General features: G+C 41.8%; 1 protein-coding gene and 2 long non-coding RNA genes across 16 annotated transcripts in view; 1 reads left to right on the plus strand and 2 right to left on the minus strand.

The window, feature by feature from the left end:
- Positions 1 to 546, minus strand: part of PLEKHA7 (pleckstrin homology domain containing A7) — a 149,869-nt gene extending 149,323 nt beyond the window's left edge. For 3 of the 10 annotated variants that reach the window (XM_083838639.1, XM_083838634.1, XM_083838623.1), the window contains exons 1-3: positions 366 to 529; positions 178 to 254; positions 16 to 73 (exon numbers count right to left, since the gene is read on the minus strand). In XM_083838639.1, coding sequence (XP_083694765.1) covers positions 16 to 73; positions 178 to 254; positions 366 to 448 — 218 coding nt within the window. In that variant the 5' untranslated portion in view covers positions 449 to 529. Of the gene's footprint in view, positions 1 to 15; positions 74 to 177; positions 255 to 365 lie in introns of those variants that run through there. The other 7 variants (XM_083838642.1, XM_083838643.1, XM_083838640.1 and 4 more) reach the window with 4 other exon arrangements.
- A 55-nt stretch (positions 547 to 601) lies between these two features.
- LOC310901120 lies at positions 602 to 9,279 on the plus strand. 4 transcript variants are annotated; one of them, XR_014585619.1, is made up of 5 exons: positions 614 to 810; positions 1,021 to 1,122; positions 4,893 to 5,140; positions 5,786 to 5,955; positions 6,752 to 9,279. It is a non-coding gene; the product is annotated as an uncharacterized lncRNA (long non-coding RNA). The 4 variants fall into 4 exon arrangements; XR_014585616.1 differs by having other exon boundaries at positions 602 to 810; positions 4,893 to 5,955; positions 6,668 to 9,279; XR_014585617.1 differs by having other exon boundaries at positions 602 to 810; positions 4,893 to 5,955.
- LOC310901122 lies at positions 2,142 to 8,183 on the minus strand. Of its 2 annotated transcripts, XR_014585621.1 has the most exons (4): positions 8,049 to 8,183; positions 5,771 to 6,222; positions 3,955 to 4,386; positions 2,142 to 2,251 (listed from the first exon to the last, which is right to left on the minus strand). It is a non-coding gene; the product is annotated as an uncharacterized lncRNA (long non-coding RNA). The 2 variants fall into 2 exon arrangements; XR_014585622.1 differs by lacking the exon at positions 2,142 to 2,251 and having other exon boundaries at positions 2,265 to 4,386.
- Positions 9,280 to 22,351: the final 13,072 nt, after the last annotated feature.

Consider the following 22,351-nt stretch of genomic DNA (forward strand, 5'->3'; position numbering starts at 1 on the left):
GCCCCACTCACTCACTCGATGAAGTAGCTGGCGCCCTCCTCCGAGAAGCCCTCCTCCCAGCCGCGGGGCAGGTCTGCGGGAGACACAGAGAGAAAGGGGGAAGGGGGTGAGGGCTCGGCCCCTCGGAGGGGAGCAGGGGAGGGGCGCAGACGCACGCACGACCCCGAAGGGCCCCACCTGAGCGGATCATGTGGCCGGAGTTGACGGGCTCCCCGGTGCGCGGGTGCAGCCAGGTGGTGCTGCGGGTCAGGTCGCTGCGGGGGGAGAAGCGGACAACATGCACCTGTTAGCGGCGGGCGGGCGGGCAGCGAGCGGCCCCTCCCCGCCGCCCCCCGTCCCCGTCCCTCCCGCCGCCCCCCCCTTACTCGATGAAGAAGACGCGGCCGTCCCTGCAGACGCCGTAGGACCAGTGCTCAGGTAGCGCGTCCCGCCCCACCGCCGCCGCCATGTTCGCCGTGCGCGCAGCCAGGCGGCCGGCCGGCCGGGGAGGGGGTGCGGGCCGCCGGCCGCCGCTCGGCGCCCAGTGCCCGACCCTGCTCGGCAGCGCCCCCGCGGCCGCCGGAGGCGCGGCGGCTCGGCCCGGCCCGGCCCGGGCGAGGGGCGACGCCTCCCGCCCGTCAGCAGCAGGAGGAGGAGGAGGAGGGCGCCCGCCCCGGGGGGCTGAGGGGCCGCCGGGGCTTTGTCCGCCGCCGCCCGCGCTGAGGGGAGCGCTTGGATAGGCGTGAGGTGGATGGGGAGCGCGGGCGGGAGCGTGAGGTGCCCGGCGGCCTCCCGGCGGCAGGGAGAGGCCGGAGGGAGCGAGACCCTCAGGTAGGAGGGAAGGTGGCCGCGGGGCTGAGAGGGCGCAGTCAGGTAGCGGGTGTCAGCACTGCGCTCGGCTACAGCAGCGAGTGAAGGAAAACGGAGAAAACTGAGGGCACAGCTGTGAGGGAGAACGCGGTAATATGGAAGGGAACGAGGGGAAACTACTGCTTTACGGGGAAAAAACAACGCACGTGTACTTTTTCTTCTTCTACGTAGCCAAAAGATGTTATCAGAAGGAAATAGGAGGTATGAAAAGTGGCAGCAATGCACAGAGGGGGGACTTTGCCCTGCTTCACGGGACCTTCAGCCAACACGCAGGTATGTGCATCTAGATGGCATCGTGTGGAGCTGTGGCACACGCAGCCCCTACCAGCTGCTCCTGGCTGCAGTCGGGATGGTTCAGGGCGATACGAGTGTCAGCCCTCCAGCATGGGGAGAGCACGTCGGGCTCCTGGAGGGGCTGCAGCCCGTACGCAGAGCACCAAGAAGTGACTGGGTTGGTCCTTCACCCTTTTTGGCCACCGGGCATTACCGTGAGACACATTATGGGAGAAATGTTGCAAAGTGGTTTGACTTGAGTTACACATGAGGAAACATGGGTTTAAAGTCCAGTTTGGTGGGGATTTTGTGAAAATCTAGCAAGAGTTTTACAGCTGCAGAACTATTTCTAACTTCTACAGACTGATTTCCTTGACATTACACTATCATATAGTTCTTTCTCAGTTTTTCCATCTTCCTACTGGAAGGAAATTCACAGAATTTTCACTTATCCTGCTTGATTAAAAAGCAGAAGAGAATGACTTCTAGCCCTTTATCCTGTCAAAGTTTTGATCAGAGCTTCCAAAACCAAAAGTTCTGTGCTGCTTTTCTTTGAAACCCTATCAATTTGGGGACATGTTGGTAATATGATTAGAAGTGAATTAACACACAAAGTACCTGCGGTAAGTTCAGTTCTCATGCAATTATACAGTAAATCAAATACTAGTTGCTTAGCGTCATTACATGTGAAATCTGCACAGAAGAGATAAGAATCTCATGCTCTAGAGAGGTTAATGTACCTCGATGCCATGGAGCAAATATTTCATTCTGTCAGCTGTGTGAACTCATTAAAGTTAGCAGGTAACTCCACCACACTTTGGCCAAATGGATCTCTTCTGTGAATGTGTCCAGACTACCTTAGAGCCTACATCCAAAACAGCCAGTGGAGAGCTCTTCCTGACGCTCGTCTTACCTGAAGTGTGTATGAAGAATCGCCTCCTTTTGGTTGCTTTGAACCCAGCTCCAATTTAATTGATTCCCCTCAGTGCTGGCAATGGAAGAGTCCAACTTCTGCAGGGCCAACGTTAAATTTAGAAGATTCTTTCTTTGCATCAAGTTCGAAGCTCCCTTTTTTTCAATTTGTGACCCTTGTCATATTACCAAATCTTGAGCTGATCTATCATAGTGCCTGTAGCATTAGAATACATACATCAGTTAATTTCAGATAAATGCAGTATTTAAAAGCCATGTTCTATTGTAGTAACATGCAGAGCTCTATTCTAAAATTAAGATCAAGATAAAAACAATCTAAATTCATTAAAGTTCGCAAGCTGACTTGTGTTGGGTTCATCATCAGGAGGCAGGTTTATGACTTAGAGCAGTGGAGAAAGAATGCCTCCAGGTATCATTCATTTATAAGTTTACCAAATTCTTCTGATTTTTTTTTTGACTATTTTTCCTGCTTATAGCTGGTGCTAAAGCTCTAGTTTCAGTTGTCCCTGGCTGACCTCAGCCACTTTTATTTTCTTTTACATATCATTTATTGCTCTTGTAGGGAACTGTCTGGAGTAAGTCATTCGGAGTTAAATCAGGAGTTTCAGGCCACAGTATCAGGAATTCAGCTAATGGGAATGAAATGTGCTATTCAACAAGATTAAGAGTCTAATAAAAGCTAAGAGTTTCCAGGCTCCCTTTGTCGATAACTGGATAACCAAAGGAGATATGCTGAGGTCCCCAAATACTATGGGTTTGAACCCACATTTGGCAGCTCTATCTGAATGCATTACTAGGGTTATTTGTTCTGTCTGCATCCTAAGAAGCACTTTCTCAGATAATTTTTGTTAAGTTTCTTTTGCCTAGGGAGGACAGTAATATATTTAAAAAGGTACACCAAAATCTTTATCTACACTTTGCAACTTCAAGAATAAAATCAAACAACCAAATATGAGCACCCTTTTACTTTCTTTTCAGCCTTTTGCTTTACAGTCCACTTTTATTGATCACCAATATCTCACTCATTTCTGTTTTTTTTTCTTTTTTTTTTTCTCCCCAATTCTGTATTATTTCCCCTGCCTCATTGAGGTCAGCTTATTTCCCTGCACTTTTTCAACCCTTCATATAACTTTTCAACAAAATATACAGAGAAATCTAGAAATAACACTGGAAATGCTTTGTAAGAATCTCCAACCAAAAAAGTCTTCAAGTATGATTTCCATCAGTCACAATTAGATCCAGTGTCTAGGAGGTTACAGAATCACAGCTGGATTTCACGCAGTTGGCTGTGTACTCTAATGATCTATTTTCTATTTTTTCTGAGAATTGAGTATAATTGAATTTGGTGGTCTTAGAGGTCAAGAGCTGCTGCTGTTGCAGGAAAACTTAACTGAAGTGAGCTACAATACATAGAAAAACCTGCTAGTTATGGCTTTTTCATAATTTTTCATGGTCTGAACGTTTTTTAAAGGACAAAGACAACCTATGAAAGGTGAGAGGCCAGTCAGAGGCAGAGCATTTGAGAAGCAATGAATTCAAATTAATGAATTCTGAATAGGAAGGCTCATAAGCCATGTTGTAAAATGTATAATATGCCTTTTAACGTGATTTGCCAGCTCTGCTCAGAACAGCTGAGAATTAAAATGATAATAAGTTATGTAGTGATAGAGATTATTTTGGAAGACCATTTTGGAGCAGTTTGCCCAATTCTTTTTCTCATTACACTCAAACATAGGCTGTGCAACTGAATTGTTCTTCAAGACTGTGCAGTGAGATTTCCATCCAGAAGTGACAATTGTTTAAGAGACCAGAAATCAAAACCTAAATTCTTACAGGCAGAAGAATATGTTAATCAGACAATAGGGAAAACATGAAAGATCTTGGAGAAATTCGGCTAACCTGTACTCCAGGAACATTTCCGATACTGTTTTGCCAACATTGCAACACTGTTTCAGGTGATGGAGGAACTTCACTAAGGAACAGGTAGGGTTTATTCATTCAAATTAAGGAAAACAACTTCACTGTTAAACTCTCAAACAGCATGGGAAAGTCATCTCAGATAACAGCATTAATGATTCCAAAAATAGCACAATAAGAATAACAGGTTTGCCTATCTCTAGGCAACTCAAGGAAACATGCTGAGGTCCCTGATTGCTATAAGTCTGAACCCACAGAAATGGTAGACTTCAAACACTTAAAGACACTTCCTGGTAGGGTCTCTTCAAAAAGAATTATAAAGAAAAAAGGAGACCATTTGCTGTTGATTACCTAATGTCAGTATCTCAGTGCAGAGTAAAAATATTAGTGGCATCAACAGGGCTCTTCAATAACCTGAAAAATCAAAAAAGGCCATGCAAAGCTAGAACTCATGCCGTGCCGTATGATTACAGCACACCATAAAGAAAAAGATCAAACATGCTGACAGTTTTTTGTTTTTTTTAAATCCGAGATACAAAAATTGCTTTCATCAAGAAGATGGCCAATAAAAAATATTTAACACAGACAAAATACTACCTTATTAGGTATGAGAAGCAAATAAGAAAGCAAAAATATCTTTTTTCCAAAATAAAAATATAGTATTTTTTTAAATACATATCAACCAATTGTATTCCCTGTTCACCCATTTTAGGGTGAATATTAATTATCTTGATTTATACGAGGATAAATTTGAAGATAGATACTGCATAGAAAATTTCCCAAATGTAATTTTCAATAAAATAGATTAAGTAGGAATATGTCATGATATTCTCTTTATCATCAGTTTTTAAAGGCTGGTCCAGACAAAATTTCTGTCAGAGAGATTCTAAGTATTATTTGTTGTTGTTGTTGTTTTCCAGATCAGGAGCTGTGAGCAGATGATCTCACAAGATCCCTTTTAGCCTACCTTTCCAGGAAAACAGAAGCTGATTCAAAATTATAAGTTTTTTTAGAAATAAGAGGACATAAAAATTTTCATCACCTGCTGCCTACTGAAGAGCACCATTATCAAGTGGCTACCTAGCTCACAGAAAGAACGTGTGGTAACCACATGATCCACAGAAGACAAAAGAGCTGGACACAAGGAAGAGGTGGCAAGAGTCAGGAGGTATGTACAAAAGTCAGGCAAAACATCTGCAAGATGTTGCCTGTTTCCAGCCTAAGTACTTTTCAGGACAGGATTAACATATATCCAAAACCACTATCCAAAGCAAAGTGACAATGGTGGCCTTTTCATGAAGGATATTAGAAAGCATTCAGTTTCAAAAAGATATTAATAACTGATTGCTTGCAATTCCAAATAAATGTTGAAGAGAACCAGAAAGGTATTGTCACTGATGGATTGCGTTTCATCTTTTTGTAATCACTGATATTAAATGAAACAGATCTTTTGCATTTTGTGGACAGTGCAATTTATGCCATGGGGAAAGTGATGGCAAATATTAGCAAAAGTAAGATTTTTAGAGCCTGCTTCCGTTGCAATAGATTAAGAGGTTACCCTAAATTTCCATGGGACTAGTGTCAGGCAAGAGTGCCAGAAGATAAATAGAGCTCATAAAGCAAGGAAGATTAAATAATGTAAAATCCATTATTGAGGGAATTCCAAATACGGAAAAAGGAATTATTCATTTTCCTGACCACTGGAAAGAATATAAACAAGCTCAAATTGTAACCGTGTTTCCTTTGAGAACATTATGGAGCATGGCAGACATTGCACAAGGGTATTATTCAGGCTTACTGTATCACTATGCAGTATGATCTGACTGATGACTGCACACATGGATCAGCTGAGTCTGTAACACTGCTGAGCAAGACAGATGGGAAAATGACATTGAGAAGGCAACACTCGTGCTGCATAACAAATCCAAACTTCTCCTTCCAAAACATGCTGAACTCTCCTAGGAGTAAAACAAAACAAAAAAGGTAACTATTTTTAGTCAAATGGTTTTCTATTCCAAAGCACTGTCAGTGTTTAGAATTGTATTCATGCTAAAAGCACCTTTGTGGAATCCAGAAGATAACTTCAAAAGAATTTTACTTGTTTGTGTTTTCCATACAAATCTTCATTTTTTATCCAGCTGATTTACCTTTTAGATGCTAATATCTGAATATATGTCCAATTCCTTTACTCACCTGAATACCCTGTTGCCTAGAAATTTTTTATTTCAGGAACCAAGTTAAGCTTGTCCCCTAAAATGCACAAAAAAGCATGTGAAAGCAAAAATGAACGAAAACATTGCCTAATGACTATGTCAATTTACAATTTTCTGTCACATGAACTTTTATAGTTACTATATTTAACACAGTCCTATCAGTTCTCTTCAATTTTTTCTTTTTCAATTCCCAAATTCCCAATAATTTACATATCTCATGCCTAGAATCCTTGAACTAAGTTATATTTCATAATCAATAATTAAACTAGTAACAGTCATAATTTTGTCTACATATCATTCCAAAATAACACAAGTGTCTATAGTTATCAGGCTGCACAGTGTTCGAGTTATTTGTAGAAGGGAGAAATACATTAAAAATGCAAAAGAACAATTACATGTCAAAGTACAGGATCATTTCCAGAGATTTAAACAAGATTTATAATGAACAGTTAAGGGTCTTTTTCTTACTTTCTTTGGCAAAGGTTGCTGTAGGCCTGACAACACTGAGAAGCACTGAGTTCAACATTTACACATCTGTGGCTGTCAACATATGTTTTTTTTCAAAGCAGAGACCTGAAGCCAGTTTCACGTGTGTCATCCCACAGCCATGTGCACATGGGCATGAAGAGGAGATCCTTTTGTAAGAAAAGGCATGAAATAGAAGATGGACATCTCTAACTGACCATCTAAGACTAAAAGCTTAAAATTTGAAATCCAACTATTGAATTTTCTCAAGTTTCCTCACTGACTATGCACTTTCCTCCTGCTCCTTTCCCCAGAATTAGAGACCTCACTTTTCTCTTCTCGGTCAAAGCTTTTTTCCCAGCTTCAAGCCCACCATCCTGTGTAATAGCTCCTGGCTGGCATTACCCTTTTCCAGGACCTCTGGCAGCTGTCATGACTATATTTGCCTTTTTGCAACTGCATACCACACCCAGGGCAAGGAGAATGTCACATATTCCCAGTAATCTTCATTATGACCTGTTTTCTAGAGAAACTAAACGTCACTGAATTCAATATCCAGGCTCCTCCTGAAGTTTGTTCCTCATCTGCACTGTAAGACTCGAGACACCTCCCTGGAGTCCCCTCAATAACAAACCCCACACAAATCTCCAGACAAAATTCAGTTTTAGTGTCTTCTGCCCAGTCTTCCCAGAGATGTTATTTTCTCAGCAGGCTCATAACTCGCCGAGGTCTCAGCCCTCTTTCTAAATGAGTTTTGCCTGGCAGAGCAATCTCTTCTCACAGAGGTCTCCCAGTTCCTTTTTCAAAGACTCCTTTGCAGGAGAATCTAAATTTTGGCTACCTGCTTGTCTCCAGGAGCAGGAGATAATGCAGGGCTAACCAAGCTCTTTGATTTTTCTCACACTGTAAATACTTCATCACAGGTTTCCCAATACCCTACTTCTTTTCTGTTTCTTCCATCTTTCTGTTACAAGCCTAGCAGCCATGACTTTTTGCCAATCCTCTGCACCCATTTTTTTTTCTCTTCCTATGCTGGACTCTGGTCCTTCCATGGTTTTCCAGTCACCTGCTACACAGCTATATCCCCTTCACCCCAGGCTTTGATGGTTTGGAACAGCAATCAGTCAGTTTCTAAAGGCAATGTGATAAAGCATCTCTGTGTGAGCATGACAGAGCCAGTAGCTATAGTAACAGAAAAGCATACTTTAAACAAAAATGAAACAAAAATAAAATCCAAGAGAGGTCTCCCATCTTCCCTCTACCCCCAAATATTGCAGGGTTCCCTAAATATACTCCTACGTATCTTTACTTAACTGTATCTCCTCCCTAGCCCAAAACAGGGTGAGACAGAAATAAAACACCCCCCCCCCCCCCCTAGTTTAAGGGCAATGGCCTCACCAGGGAGTCCCAGGAGGAGGCTGGGAGGTTAGCCAGGGTTTGGGAGAGGACGTTTTCCACAGCACAGTGGTGCTGCGCTGCCTGAAGACATCTATCTGTTTGCGTCCCAAAGCAGGAAGGCTGCCTGCCGATGCTGGTGACACAGCTTGCTGTTGCGCAAACCTGGACTGCAGTTTCTGAGAATTCAAAATTTTAAAATAGAAATCGTTTAAAACAGTAACTTTTAAACCAGAAGAGCTTTCTGTGAGTTTTGAGAAGAGCTCCTGAACCTCACTGCACCGATAAAGGTATTAAAGAAAAGGTGCTTTTTTCAGCACTCATATATTCTTCACTCCTCTAGAACCTGTGTAGGTGGCCTTCCGCAGAAAGGACCAAAATAGACCTGGTGCCTCAGATTACTTTACAGGTCAGCAGGCTGCAAAACGCTGTTCAGTAATTTAGTGCATTTATACATGTCACACCTTTCCATTCTCTCTTTTTAAAATATGAGCGTGGAAACAGATAAGCAATGCAGGCTCAATTTGCACAAAAAAAGATGTTTAGTGAACTCCATATTTTACACAAATTACAAGAAATGATTTTTTTTTTATTTACTGCAGTATCACCTTTCAACAAATTATTCTTTTTAATTTGATATTCCCTTTCTGAGGGTCTAAGACTGTTCCATATGTCTATTAAATACACATAAATGTGTTCATATTTTCAATAAAACCCACCCGAAATAGATTTCCTTTTAATCATTGAAGTAAGTTACCATGCAATTAAGGAGAAAGAATTACGTGTTTCAGCAAGTTACATCCTAACAACTGGAATATTGTTATACCTGAATCAGTTTTATACTTTGACGTCTTTCCATTGTTATCATATAATAGTTAAAAATCTCTATGGTTGTTATAAGACATTGTTATAAATAACCTCTATTATTTAGATATCTGACGGATGTAATCTCTACAAATGATGAATTATATCCCACTTCTTAATTACACAGTCCTCTGAAATCTAATTTAAATAGTAGCTAAGCAGAATAAATACAAAAAAAAAAAAAAAAACAGTTCGCAAAATGATAAATTTAGGTTTTTGGCTCAGCACTGTAATTTTTCCACAGATGATTTTGCAAAGTATCATCTTTCGCAGTATCTTCTTAGGTCAGCGTAATCTGGATTTACATATTGATTCATTCAGTTTCTATGTCAATCATAACACAAAAATTTAATAAAAAGAACAACTCTAAGTGTTCTTCAGAGACTTGGCAATAATTACTCCCCTGTCATCTCAGTCAAGCAGATGTCTTTCACATGTTCTGTTTTTCAGGCATAACGACTGTATGTTTCTTTTGGGCACTGCATACTTTGCAAATCAGTGTTTCATTCACTGAGATGTTGATGGCTGCCTTAACAACATACCACACAGGGGTTACACTTGATAAAATTGGAACTGTATTCTGTCAACAATAATTATGTGGGTGTTTTGCTCGTTTCCTGCCATAGCTGTCCCATGGCAACAGTGTAAAAGCAGCACTCTTCTTAAATACATAAACGAATCCTTACATGACACATTTCTGGCTCAGGTTTGGCAAAGGCATGGTGAAAACAAAGACTTTTTTGAGAAAACATCACAACTACTCTTCCACTGTATGCAAATCTGTCAGGGACGTGCTAATTCCCAAGTGGAGGGTACAGCTTTGCTGCAGTAACGGCAGCAGCAGGCTGAGGTATTTCCAGAGACAAAACAAGCTAACATTTTCACTTCAGGCCATTCTCTCCACTTTCAGACTAATTTCCAAAGAAATGCCTCAACTGAAGGTCATTATTACAATTAACCCTGCTTTTGAGGCTGTTGTTGCTGCTAAAGCAAATCAGATAAAAACGTTAAAAATTCTACTTTCTATCAGCATTACCTCCATCAGGACTGTGAAAAACAGCTGCTGTTAATGAAGCTACTGCCCTATAAACTCTTGAAAATAATCAAAGTTTGGTGCATGGGAAATCAGCTTTATCATTTCCAGTTGTAGTTATTTTGAGAATGTTTTTCTAAGATTGTTTGGTCTGATTGTAAATCAAGCTTAAGAACAAAAGGTATCCTACTGTACATAAAGCGGTCACGAGAAGAGTTAGGATGTTGCAGGCTTTTACCCTGGGCTCAGCGAGCATCTGAGTGCCAGGCTGAAAGGGCCTGGTGGCAGCATCAAGAGCAGCTCCAGCTCCACTCCTTCAAACATCAGCTTCAGTGACAAGACTAGCAAAAAAGGGCATGAGCACCCTGACTAAACTTTTTTCATTCAAGTCGATGCTAATGTAATGGGAAACACCTGGCGATTAACAAAGTGGGTCAGATTGGGGTGGATATGTAGGAGAAACTGTTTAATAGCCCACCATATGTCCCTGGAAGCATCCTTTCTTTGGGTTTTAACATTCTGGAAAGATGTTAAGAATAAACTGTAGCACTTGCCAAGTGTAAGACTACTTGCAGAATTTAAGATGTATCTGTAAGAGCATTCAGTACACAACTGTTTCACACTAGGGGAAAGAAATGCAGCTCAAAATAAGGAGACGTGTAATGACAAGCTGTGTATTGGTATATTGACAAAACCCAGTTTGCCTGGAATGTCAAGAGTTAGTCTCATGTTAGCCACATATCAATTGTCTTTTGTATCGTCACGTGGATGTAAAGGAAGCCCTGAGTGTTTGCTGTCAGCATCTGATTAACCACTGAATTCTAACCATGGTTATGGAACAAAGAGCAATTTTATTTGATGCCAACCATTGTCTGCAGCAGTGCAACAGCACGGCTTCCATTAGAGGAGGATGAATTTGAATTCTGGTAAGATGTGGGGATGAAATGTTAACTTAGGCCAAATGAATATTCATATAGGAAAGTGAAAATAGGTGTCAAGGACTTGCTGCACTTAAGTCCTTGGTTACATGAAAACTGTACACCATTTGACAAAACAACACTGGTTTCTAATGATTCCTTTCCCCATATAATTTATTCATCTATTCCAGAGCAGTGTTTCGGGGCTTAACAACTATTTGTAAAGCTCTGGCTGAAATGCACTCTCTAAATGCAAAACATTACACCATTTACAATGAATGAAGTAGTGTAGATTACTGGTTCAGAAAAGCCACCAAAGCTCATCAGCATGTGCATTTGAAGGGTGTATTACTTCACAGGCTAGGAAAGCCCTCTGGTACCATCCCATCCAGCTGAAAGGCTAAGTGTGTTTCCTTCCAACCGAGTCCTCTCTGAAGTGCACAGAGAAAGGAGAAGTTGGGTAATGTGGTCTCTTTTCTTATTTTCATCCCATTTCACCCTTGTTTTTCCCCATCGGGGGCAATGCCGTATCATGTCTTAAAGAACATCTGAGAGAATTACTAACGAGGTTAAATAGCTATATCACTGCCTTTGGAAACAGCTTCCCTTCATTTCTAAAAGACAATAACTGTCTTACTGATATGGCCTGAAGCTCTTCTCAATGCTTTGTGAGTTCAAGCACTTTTATCACTATCAATAACATTAAGAGAAGAGCAATGGAATACCAGGAGAGCTGAGCTCTTTCAGCCCATCTCTACCACCTTGGCACACTAATGAAGTCAGCTGCCGATTCTTGCACAGCCATGTTTCTCCTTAGGAGACCAGCTTTCTGAAATAGACATTTCTGAAAGTAGATAACATGCCACTGACTTCCGTCAGCAGAAATGGCAAACAAGATGATCTCGTTTCCAGGCAGGATCTGCACGATGATGCAATTCTCTTGTCCATTGTTGCAGTACCACTGCGTCTGCTAAAGATGCTCTGTGCAATTTTAACTAGTTATATGTCTGTTGGAGAAACTAAGATTTCTGAAATAGTAATTCTCTTAAACTTTTTTTTTAAACGTTATCTGTACACTGTGATAATTACATATTATTCCCAGTGATAAAAATTGACATAATGGTAATTATGATGATGAATAGTTCCATTAATTGTAGAGGCAGACTAAGACTTTGTAAGAGCAGGTTTTAGTACAAAAAGAGATACATCAGGTACAATAAACAGTGTGGAATTAAGTAGTCTTTCTTCCCATATTAACTGTCTGTTTCCCAAGCATTTTTTTTCTACATTATGGGAATTTGTGCTCTGGACTGAGAACTCAGGAAAGGCAAAACTTTGGCTTTTAATTGTACTTTTCTGAACATTAATTTGTTTTTCTTACAATTGCTCTTACTTTCCTCATACATAGTTCCTACTATATCTCAGGACACAAGAGAAGATACAGTTTAGATTTTATGCATCTATGCCAATGTAACAACAACAACAAAAAAACTTTTCAATAGCTCATGCTAGCCTCATGGGCAAATAGAAATATAAAACTTTTTTTTTTTTTTAATAGCCAACTTTAAAGTCAAATACCATTTTTTGTCATTAGCCAAGCATGGTAAGTAGTTTGGCTAAAATATAATCTGAGTACTAGGGGTCACTGTGAAGAAGAAAGATGACCAGAATTCTAGATTATACCAACTTCTTTGGCAGTACTGTATATGCAAATAGGATTTATAGAAACCACCATCCATCTGAAAGAGGCATTAATTAAAATGTATGGTAGCCTAAGATTACATTTTATTGATTCCAGTTTGCAGGAAGATTATGTCTAATGATTTTCTTTTGGAGTCACTGTTTTTTGCATGTGGACCACTGAAGATTTTGATTCTACTGGCAGAGTTACTCACATTGTTGCAAACTCAAGTGCCAATACCTTGATCTTTCAGTGTTCGTTATAAGTTTTTGCCCCAGTGTGATTCTCGTATTCTAAAGGGATAACAACTACACACAGGGCATCAGGAGTTGTAATTAATTTTGCATCAGTCCAGAATAAAAGCCAGGCGTGCAGACAACCAGTACACTCCAGCATTCCAAATACCCAGGGTAAATTACTGTAAACAGCCCAACACAGTTCTCAATTGCATCATTGCTGCTTTACCCCAGCTGTGACAAATATACAATTTCTTGTAAATACTTACGGTTGAATTACACTGCATATGGATATTAAAGTATGTATGGCATTTTCAGAGACTCATGTATTCAAAGTATTCTAGATGAAGGAGACACGAATTAAAAAATAATCACCACCTTCATTTTAATTCCTTGAGGGGTGGGAACATCCTGACCACCGTGAAGAAAGTATATTAATATTCCATCCTTTAAAATATTTTGGAAACATGCAGAAACTGTGAAGAACATCAGTGTGATTAAATGGATAGGCAGAGAGACAAAGATAAGATCAATTTAGCTGCTTAAATAAAAGGCAATGATTTGGCACAAGTCTCCAGAATGTGCCTGTGTCCAATACTACTAGTAGCAGGAGCATGTAGCACACAGCACATTCCAACAGTAAATCTCAAACTCTTCTAAATAATAGTAATTACAGATTCACAGAGATTCACAGATTTCTCTAGGTTGGAAGAGACCTCAAGATCATCGAGTCCAACCTCCGACCTAACACTAAGTACTCCACTAAACCATATCCCTAAGCTCTACATCTAAACTTGTCAGCTAATCACATTAGTGACCCAAGTACATGGAGAGATTGACCAAAGGGAGTTAAGTGTCGTCTGAACACCCAGCATGACCAGTCCTTCTAAATTTACTGTCAGGACAACTAAAACTACAGCCAGTCCTGCAGACATTTAAGTGCATCTTGAACTTACGTACATTCAGCCACTGAAGTCAATGAGTCACCCTGCTAGCGTAAGAACCTATAGGTGCCTACAGCACCCACGTCTTGCTCTCAGTTGTCTCCCTAGTAAGGACATACAAAAGGGCACTAGGACTTCCCATTCTCCCGCAAGAAGGTCTGTGTTGTAGATCTTCCAAAACATTTGGCCATGCCTGGCAGAGGTGTTGGATGCACAGGGAAGGAGACTTTGAAACCTCACACCTGTTTTGTGCGTCTTAAGGACTCGGTTAAATTGCTCTGGTTTTGGGGCACCACTAGAGCCTGTGGTGATTGAAGGGTCTTGGGGCACCACTGCAGGCTGGGGTTCTGTGCCCAGGTTGCATTCTGGTGGGTGCTTTTAATGATGCAGCATCTTCGAATTCATACCCAAGCTTAGCTGTCTGAAGCGATCAATGCAATATATGTCAGTATACAACGAGTGCAAATATTTGTAATCATGTCTCACCACGGGTGCCTCATGACCCGAGAGCAAAGAGCAGGTACATAGTGAAAAATGAGGAAAGCTCTTTCAGACAGGCATGGGGGAGCAGAACAAGAAAGGTAGCTCCTGCCTAACACGCAGGGATTCAGGCAGGTTTTTGGTGTTCTTTGATTTTTGCTGGTTTTACATGTCATGAATGTGTTTTGCAATTTGAAAATCCTCTTGTCTCGTTATTTGCCTAAGTAGAAATGTCATTCCCAGAACCTAATTTTGAGCTCCTGCAGGAAAGTCTCTCAGTGAAAGCTGCTGTCATCTAAAGAGGCAGCAAATCACTGTCGGAAAGCTGCTGTTGATCAGCTTCCTGCTTTCCCATTCCCTGAAGCAATGAGCATTGAAAGGCTTCTTCAAGGAACAAGAAAAATCAGATGCATACCAAACCAAAGGTCACAGTCATTTTTTTTTATTTTTTAAACTTAAAATGTTACTAAGGCTTCTGTTCACATGAACTACCAATGCAACTAAATGCGTTTAGCAACTTCTTTGGTGAAGCGTTACCCTCCTCTTGTGGGAGCATGTCAGATTATTTAAGACAGCCAGAAAAAACAGATGTATTGTTTTGACCAAGAGCAAAGGCAAATGACTGAGCAGGATCCGGTTATGACAGCAAAGCAATCACAAAGCTGCACACAGCTACAGCCTGCTGCCAGTCCCGTTTGGTCAACGTGCCCATGCCAGCAGCGTAGCAACGGGGACAAGATATGGAGGGTTAAGCATAACCTCCACCTTACCTGCAAGGGAAAAAACTGCTGTCCTTCACCCAGGCTCCTCGTGTGGCATTTTCCTATCCTTGCAGGTGATATCCTTGCCCCCCTTATCCCCTTCCTTCCCACAACTGACCTGAACCAAATCCTGCATTCAGACTTGACCCATACCTTAAAGCATCTTCTAAAAACAATGCAGTTGCAATGGTACAATTGTTACCTGCAGATAAGGCTTGGTCTATTTTATAAAACTGGAAAAATTACAGAATATTTTGTTTTACTGTATCACTTTCACGAAAGCAGGGAAATAAGTCCAGCAGGAAAACTTCCCTCCGTCACACAGTGTATCTTCAAGTATGGGACTGCTATCCTGGGTGCACAAGCACAGACTCAGGTAATACTTACAAGTGTGAGAGATGCAGGTTTTAAAACAGCCTTCCAGTGGGAATAATTGTAACTGTTTTTAAGACAGAGTTTGTCAGATTTCAGAAAGGGACTGAATGCTGTTTTACCTGTGATAGCAGTAGGCTGGATCCAATGATCCAAGAAGTCCAATATTTCTAAGCAAAGAAGAAAATGAAAGCACTGAAGTGCTGGCAGGAGGAAAAAAAAAAAAAAAAAAAGAGTCTTGGAAAGAGCAGCAATAAAAAGAAGCTAGTTACACATTAGCTAACATACGTGCTTCTATGTGGCTTCCATTGCTGGGTTGCTGAGCCTCCCAGAGAGGAGCGCGTGACCCAGCAGGGCTGGCACAGTCCCTGCCATCTAACAGCTCCTTCGCCTTGGAAGATAAGCAAACATCACAAAGCAAGAAAGAAACTGTGGTGGCACTAGAGACCTTAACCATAATCAAGGTGCCTCTACACCATGCCATGCAAATGTGTGCTAAGGGAGCCTTCCTACTCAGGAGAGTAATGCCTTTAAAAAGACAAGATAGAAGACAAAAAGCAAGGAAAGAGAAGACATGGAAAAAAGCCAAAGTCACAGACTTTAAGAGGCAAGCAGTCTCCTGAGTGTAAGGCCAGTGCCCCATCTACTCAACAACTCTCATCTCACTTGCCTTCCTTCTACCTCCAGATCTTCAGACCAAAACCCATCCGGTGGAAGTCCACTTCAACTGAATTTGGTGGGTATCAGGACCCAGAGGTAGACATGGAACAATGAAGAATTTTTAAATCAAGTACACAGATTGTTTTGCAGAGGGTATAACAGCATCCCAGCCATTGTAGCTAGTGGGATCTGGCAGATTCCCAGCAAAGAGTTACGCGTTTGCTGAGCTATAACTATATTCTGCAGGCCTGGAGGTGGAAGAGGGAAGAGAATAACGCGTTCATTCTAAGCAGCAAAAGTTTCCCACATCCTAAAAACCTGCTTGGAGATTTGGGATGTTCTGCGAACTGGGGAGAAGTTTCCCACTGTGGAACAAGCGATGTTTCTGCCGTTTCCAGTGGAAAGGGATCCATCTCCTTGGTGGCCTCCTGCAGCTTGCTGTATCATTTCTGCTGAACGGTATTAGAAATCCCAAGTTGAGAAGAACTGGATGCAATTCTTACAGCTGCAGTAAGGCCACCTACAATGGCTAGCATCTCTGAAGTGGGATAACACTATTCCTGCGTGGGCACAAGGGAAATTTAGCTATAAGAATGGTTGCACTGTGGATTATTTATCACGTCTGCCTGTGGTTTACTAAGCATGCCTCACAAAACATTTTGATTTACATTTGGTGGCATTTTTAACCTAACAGTTTCATTGACATAAATATTTAGTATACCCCCGCCAAAAAAACACCCCAGAAAATTAACATACAAGGCAAACAGCAAAGGACTAATTCAAATCCCCTTGGAATTTCCTCAGGAATCAAAAGCCACTTAGAATAAACATTTGCCAGCTCAACAATTTGAAATGTCTTATACACATCTCTCTAATGGCCTCTGTAATAACTGACAGAACACAATACGTAGAAGAGATGCCAGCACATCACAAATAGGAGGCTGTTGAGAGGATTAGGCATAATCCTGTCTCACCAATGAACAAAGAAAATAGGAAAATGGAACTGCGTTATGTTGAATAGCACTGAGTCAAAGATACACTTATGACAAGCTTATTGTGGTTGTTTTGTTTTGTGTCCCTCCCCCCCGCCCCCCCCAACAGAGCTTCACTGAGAAGGTCATGCACGAATTCTGGAAAAAAAAAATGGCATTATTACTGAGGAATGCCAGGCAAAGCAGGAAATAATCTTTAATTAATTTGTGAGGAACTTTCATTTGGCAGACACAGTCCTCCAAATCAAGACAGAACAGTAGCTTTTTTATTAAGCTGGTAAAAATCGACCAAAAGTGAAGAAATCCCATAGTTAAAAAGCATTTCAACAATGGATTTTTTACTAGGAGACGTCATAGAAATCCACAGGGAATCCTGGCAACGCTCACGAGGGTTTTTGTGCTGAAATCAAAGGTATTTCTGACAAATGTAAAGGAAGAATCTTAACATTTTCTGCTCTCCTAGACTTTGATTCAGGATTTGATTTCAGACACTGCAAAAATGCAAGTAGCTTCGAACTTATTAATTCTAAGAATTCAAAGTATGATACTTTGTTGTTTTTTCTCTTGTTAATATTATCACTGTTATTCCATTTCCAATTGCCACCTCCATCTCCCAGCAGCTTGTACAGGTATTAAGAGATATTTTTGTCATTGGTAAAATGCTGCAAGAACTTGAGATAATAGGCACTTCATAAATGTGATGTGTTATTTTAGTGAAACTGGGACAAACCGCTCATTTCAGACATAATTGGCTACCATTGTAAAACTGGAGCATCCATAAAAAACTGGGACACGGTATGTGTGAGTGCTAATATTTATCTTAATGTGGCAGGTTTGTCTCGGGACAAATCTGGCGTTCACTCCTATATTAAGGGGTGTAAGAAAAAAAAAATCAGAAGAATCTCATCTTTACTTTTTGGAAATGTTCTCTGGGAATGGGAAGCAATTCAGCAAATCAATGCATTTGTTATTCACATCCAGAAGCCAAAATTTAAATCTAGCCTAAGCCTAAATGGAAACAAGTTGGGCAATTTCAACATAATCCCTTCAGAAATGTATTCTCCTCAAACGAGCATGGCTCAGCACAGTAGCAGCTTTGTACAGGAGAAGCCGCACACTGAACATAAGAAGTGCTACAGTTTAGGCTAAGAAGGAGGGTCTTTTGTTGGCAGCCTTTGTAATAATATCCTATATAAATTCATAAATAATCTTAACATATTGACATCCTGTAAAGGAAATGTGGAAAACTTGCCTACGACCTGCCTGCATTAATCTTCATTCTATCCTGTGCTGGCATGTTTCCCAGTTTCCTATGCCCTAAGTTCACAATATCTGTTTTTAAAGGAACACACTGATCCTCACAGAGCAGAGTCCAGAGAGCCTGATCCGCTCCTAGTTTTAGTTTTTATATCCTCTTTGCCTAAACAAGTAGGTTTTGAAGTACAGTTTCTAACAAGTCAATGGAAAGTGCTTTTACGTGAAAAAACTTGGCGTCCAGATGAGATGACTTAACTGTGTGGATTTATTGCACCGTCAGGCCTCATGGACAGAGCTAATATAAAGGGGGGATGCAGCGAAGCCCAAGCTTATGGTCCAGCCGTGCTAACACGCATCAACACCGGCCAACAGCTTTTTATCACGGTCTTTAAGCAAGTGCCAAGGAACGAAAGTCCTAGTTAAAGTCACAAGGCTGTTTCCAGCCATACTCTGCAAACTCCTTGCCATGCCAAACAAATTATGCCTTCATGAAGTGGATTTGGTGTGGCTGTGGGGACTCCTAGTGCCTTCCTCTGGCTGAGACAGCGAGAGGTGAGACCAGAGCCAGCAGCTCATAGTCGCTGTGCTGGCACACTCAGAATGATCCCAGAACGATAAAGTGTTGCATATTGTGGGACAAGGAGGTTCAAGGCTTTCTGTGCTACAGAACTGCTTCACCAGCCCAGGAAACTATCACAGCAAAACGCTCCTGGTGTATACCCAGGATCTCCTGGCAAAACAGAGCTCATGGTGGGGCCAGAAATCCACCCTCCCTCTCAGTAGAACAAACTGGCTACGCAATAACTCAGCTTGCCAGAGTACCTGTTTCATGCATGGACCTCTACCGTCACTTCAGGAGCCCAGCAGAGTTCATCCCTCTTCACAGCCCACCACAAAGATGCCTTCAAGGCTCGTTTTGTAGGTCAGGCTTGCCCTCACCTGCAAGAAGTCAAGCAGTGAGGGCTGGCACCTGGGTTTTGGGAGGAGACTGCCCCGGGGTAGCTGTCATGGTGCCACTGAGTACAAAGCCCCCAGGTCTCCCTCTGCTGAAGTCTTCCCCCTGCACAGCACTCAGTTTTCTACCAGCACAGTCACCTCTGGCAAGGCCTAGAGCATCCCATCTACAGAGACAGCAAGATCAGAGCATCACTGGCTCCTTCAGTGAATGCTGGGGAGGGGAGAGCACAAAATCTCTCCTTGAAACCCTGGGGAAAGGAGCAGGGCTTGCTGTTGTCCTGGTTAGGAGATGTCATTGTCACGTTCACGCTAACTGAACGACCGCACCACCAAGTTAGAGGAAGAGCTAATATGGAGTTTTTTGGTGCATGTACATAAAACCGGAGGGACAACTGATAGCGTGTCTGAGTAGTCCTACCTGTGACTATCCCAGAATGTCTCTTCAAGATCTTACTTTCTACTTAATGGCGCTGGCATGACTTCTTTTGGGGTTATCAGGCACCTTCTGAGATGAATACATAGCTTCCGTATTCATCAGCTCCAAGGTTAGCAAAGGATACTGCCTGCTGCTGTTGCTTATCGAAGCCAATTTATTGAAATTAAGCTGGTTTACCTGCTGGCATACGTGACATGAATTCACTGTACTCTCTAACAATCCACGATAATAGCCCCAGGGAAAGTTTGGAGCAGCAGGAAAAAAAAAAAGACTAGTACTATTTAAAACTTTTCTATGCAAAGTTCTCCTGTTGCAAGGCTGTTACCCCATAGCTCCTGTCGTATACAGCATTCAGATTATGGATCATGCTAATGGAGACACGATGCTAGCAGGTATTCTAGGTCAAGTTCCATACACATTCAGCACAGCTACTGTGAGTTTACTCTGGTCTATTTGAAAGAAGAGTTTATCCCTCACTGAGGCTGGGAGGATGTGAGGGCAATGCGAGATGACCACTTAAAGGAAATACAATGCATCTTTTATGTACTGGAGATCACGAACATCTCTGTTTCTAGCATTTTGAAGTTTTCCCTCTGATGCGCAAACATAATTCCCACTGATATCTGCAGCGTGATCCATGCCCCAATTCCCACAGCCCTGGCACGCTGCTCTCAGTGACAAGGGATGCAGAAGACAAAGACAACAATGAAAGAGCCATATCAAAGCAGGTAAAACTTCCCAAAAGTGTATGTCTTAAAATGTGTGTGTTAGACGAACGGGAACAGAAACGATGTGCCTGAAGTTGCCTTTCTTACTCCACTAAAAGGACATGTAAGAAAAAACATAATTCCACTGCCTTAGCAAGACATGTAGCTGGTATTTGCTCCCTGATCACACTCAGTCACAGCTTTCCCTCATTTTTATACAAACAGTACGTCCGGTCAAGACAAAAGTTCCACCCCTAAGGCTGATTTAATTTGCAGTTTGGCTTTATCGGCTGGGCACAGGAGAGGCAGTTACCACGGCGGGGCTGCCCCCTTCTCCCACCTGACTCAGGCTTGCTGTGAAGGACGAGCTGCCGCAGGAGGTTCAGCGCCCTGCAGTGGAGCACTTTGTGTCAAGGGCGGCTGCCAGCAAAGCAGCATTTTTTTGATTAAATAATATTAATAAAGATGACTGTATTTGCTTTCTGTTTTCTAAGCCCCAGGTTCACACTCTTGAGGTTCCACCCACCCCAGTAAGAACTGGAAGCATTACATCTTCAAATAACATGACTGAAGGCCTCAAAAAAAGAGAAAAGCTATGAAGTACATAATAAAGCATGAAAATTAGTGATACTCGATTCAGGATTATATTTGATAAAGCTAACAGCCAGAATTATTCTACTGCTAAGAGCTGCTCTAACGCAGCAGAACACAAAGTTTAATAAAAGCTCGCAGGTTTACACTTTACTTACGGACAAAAACGATGAATTCTGGCAGGGTGAAAGGCCAGACAGAGACCTGCGCTTTGTCATTTTTCAGAATGTCTTTATTATTGGAGCACTGAAATTTTGCTGCAGCGAAATTTCAACGTATGGGAACAGGGACTAAGGGCAAAGAAAAACACATACAGAAGGAAGCTCAAGAAAGTGCTGCCAAAACTCCCAAGTAGCTTCCAAGAGTTTATTTCACTCTACTCTCATCCCAACCATGCGACAACCACGAAAAACAGAGGAAGGATGTCTTATGTTGGAACACTGACCTGGGGACATCTGAGCTCAGTTCCCAAACATTTCATAGACTTTCAGAGGGACCCTGTGACTCAGTTGTCATCTTACAAATATACAAAGGAAAATAATGTTTCCTCTCCTGCGTGCTGGTTCTGTCCTTTTCTTCATCTCGTGAACCTGTCTCTTATAAACCATTCAGCGAAAGGAAGTCCTGATCTCACCAGGAGCCCTCAGGCACTGTAAGAGCAAATAAAGACTGGGGAGAAACCTGAACTGAAGCCCATCTCAAAGCTTTGCAGAAGTTCAGATCCGGATCTGCCTTTAGGAACAGGAACATTTCTATTGTAAATGGACTCCTCCCTTTGAGCCAGTTGTGAGCAGGCATCCCACAGTCCTTCTTCCATCAACCTTCAGCTTTTTGACTAAAATGCTTAAAGCAATCTAAAAATACAGCAGGAATAAACCGTGCTGCCTGAAATTCCACCTTCCCTCCCCTTGTATCCTATGCCTTTTATTCTGAAATGGACAAATGGCAAAAGCAACAAAAGGGTGATTATTAATCTTTGATCCTGAGTCACTTTCTCTTACAGAGACCTATTCTTAATCTCAGGAAGTGCGATACACGAGCACTCCCACAGGCTGATTAAAGGTCCAGGTATGGGGTCACACAATGCACAAAGAGAGCTGCAGAGTTTCAGAGCATGATATGTATTTAATGTCTGACTAAACATAACCACGATAAAGAATGAAAAAATGAACATTCCCAATGATTGCTCTGACTGTGAAACTGCCACAGAACTGTTTGAGGTAGTTATGTTAAGAAACTGAGTGGCTTTTTAAGAAAGAAATGACTAAGTCTGTTTTCCAGACAGTTACCCTGGATGATTACAAAAGAGAGCCCTGCAAGAATGCCAAATCGTTGAAAAGTGGCACTGTGCCCTTCTCAACAGAAAACAGCAGTGTGGACCTAGGTTTTACTGGCTTACCCCAAAAGCTAAGGGACAA

Source organism: Anser anser, assembly GCF_964211835.1.
Source record: "Anser anser genome assembly, chromosome: 5".
NCBI lineage: Eukaryota > Metazoa > Chordata > Aves > Anseriformes > Anatidae > Anser > Anser anser.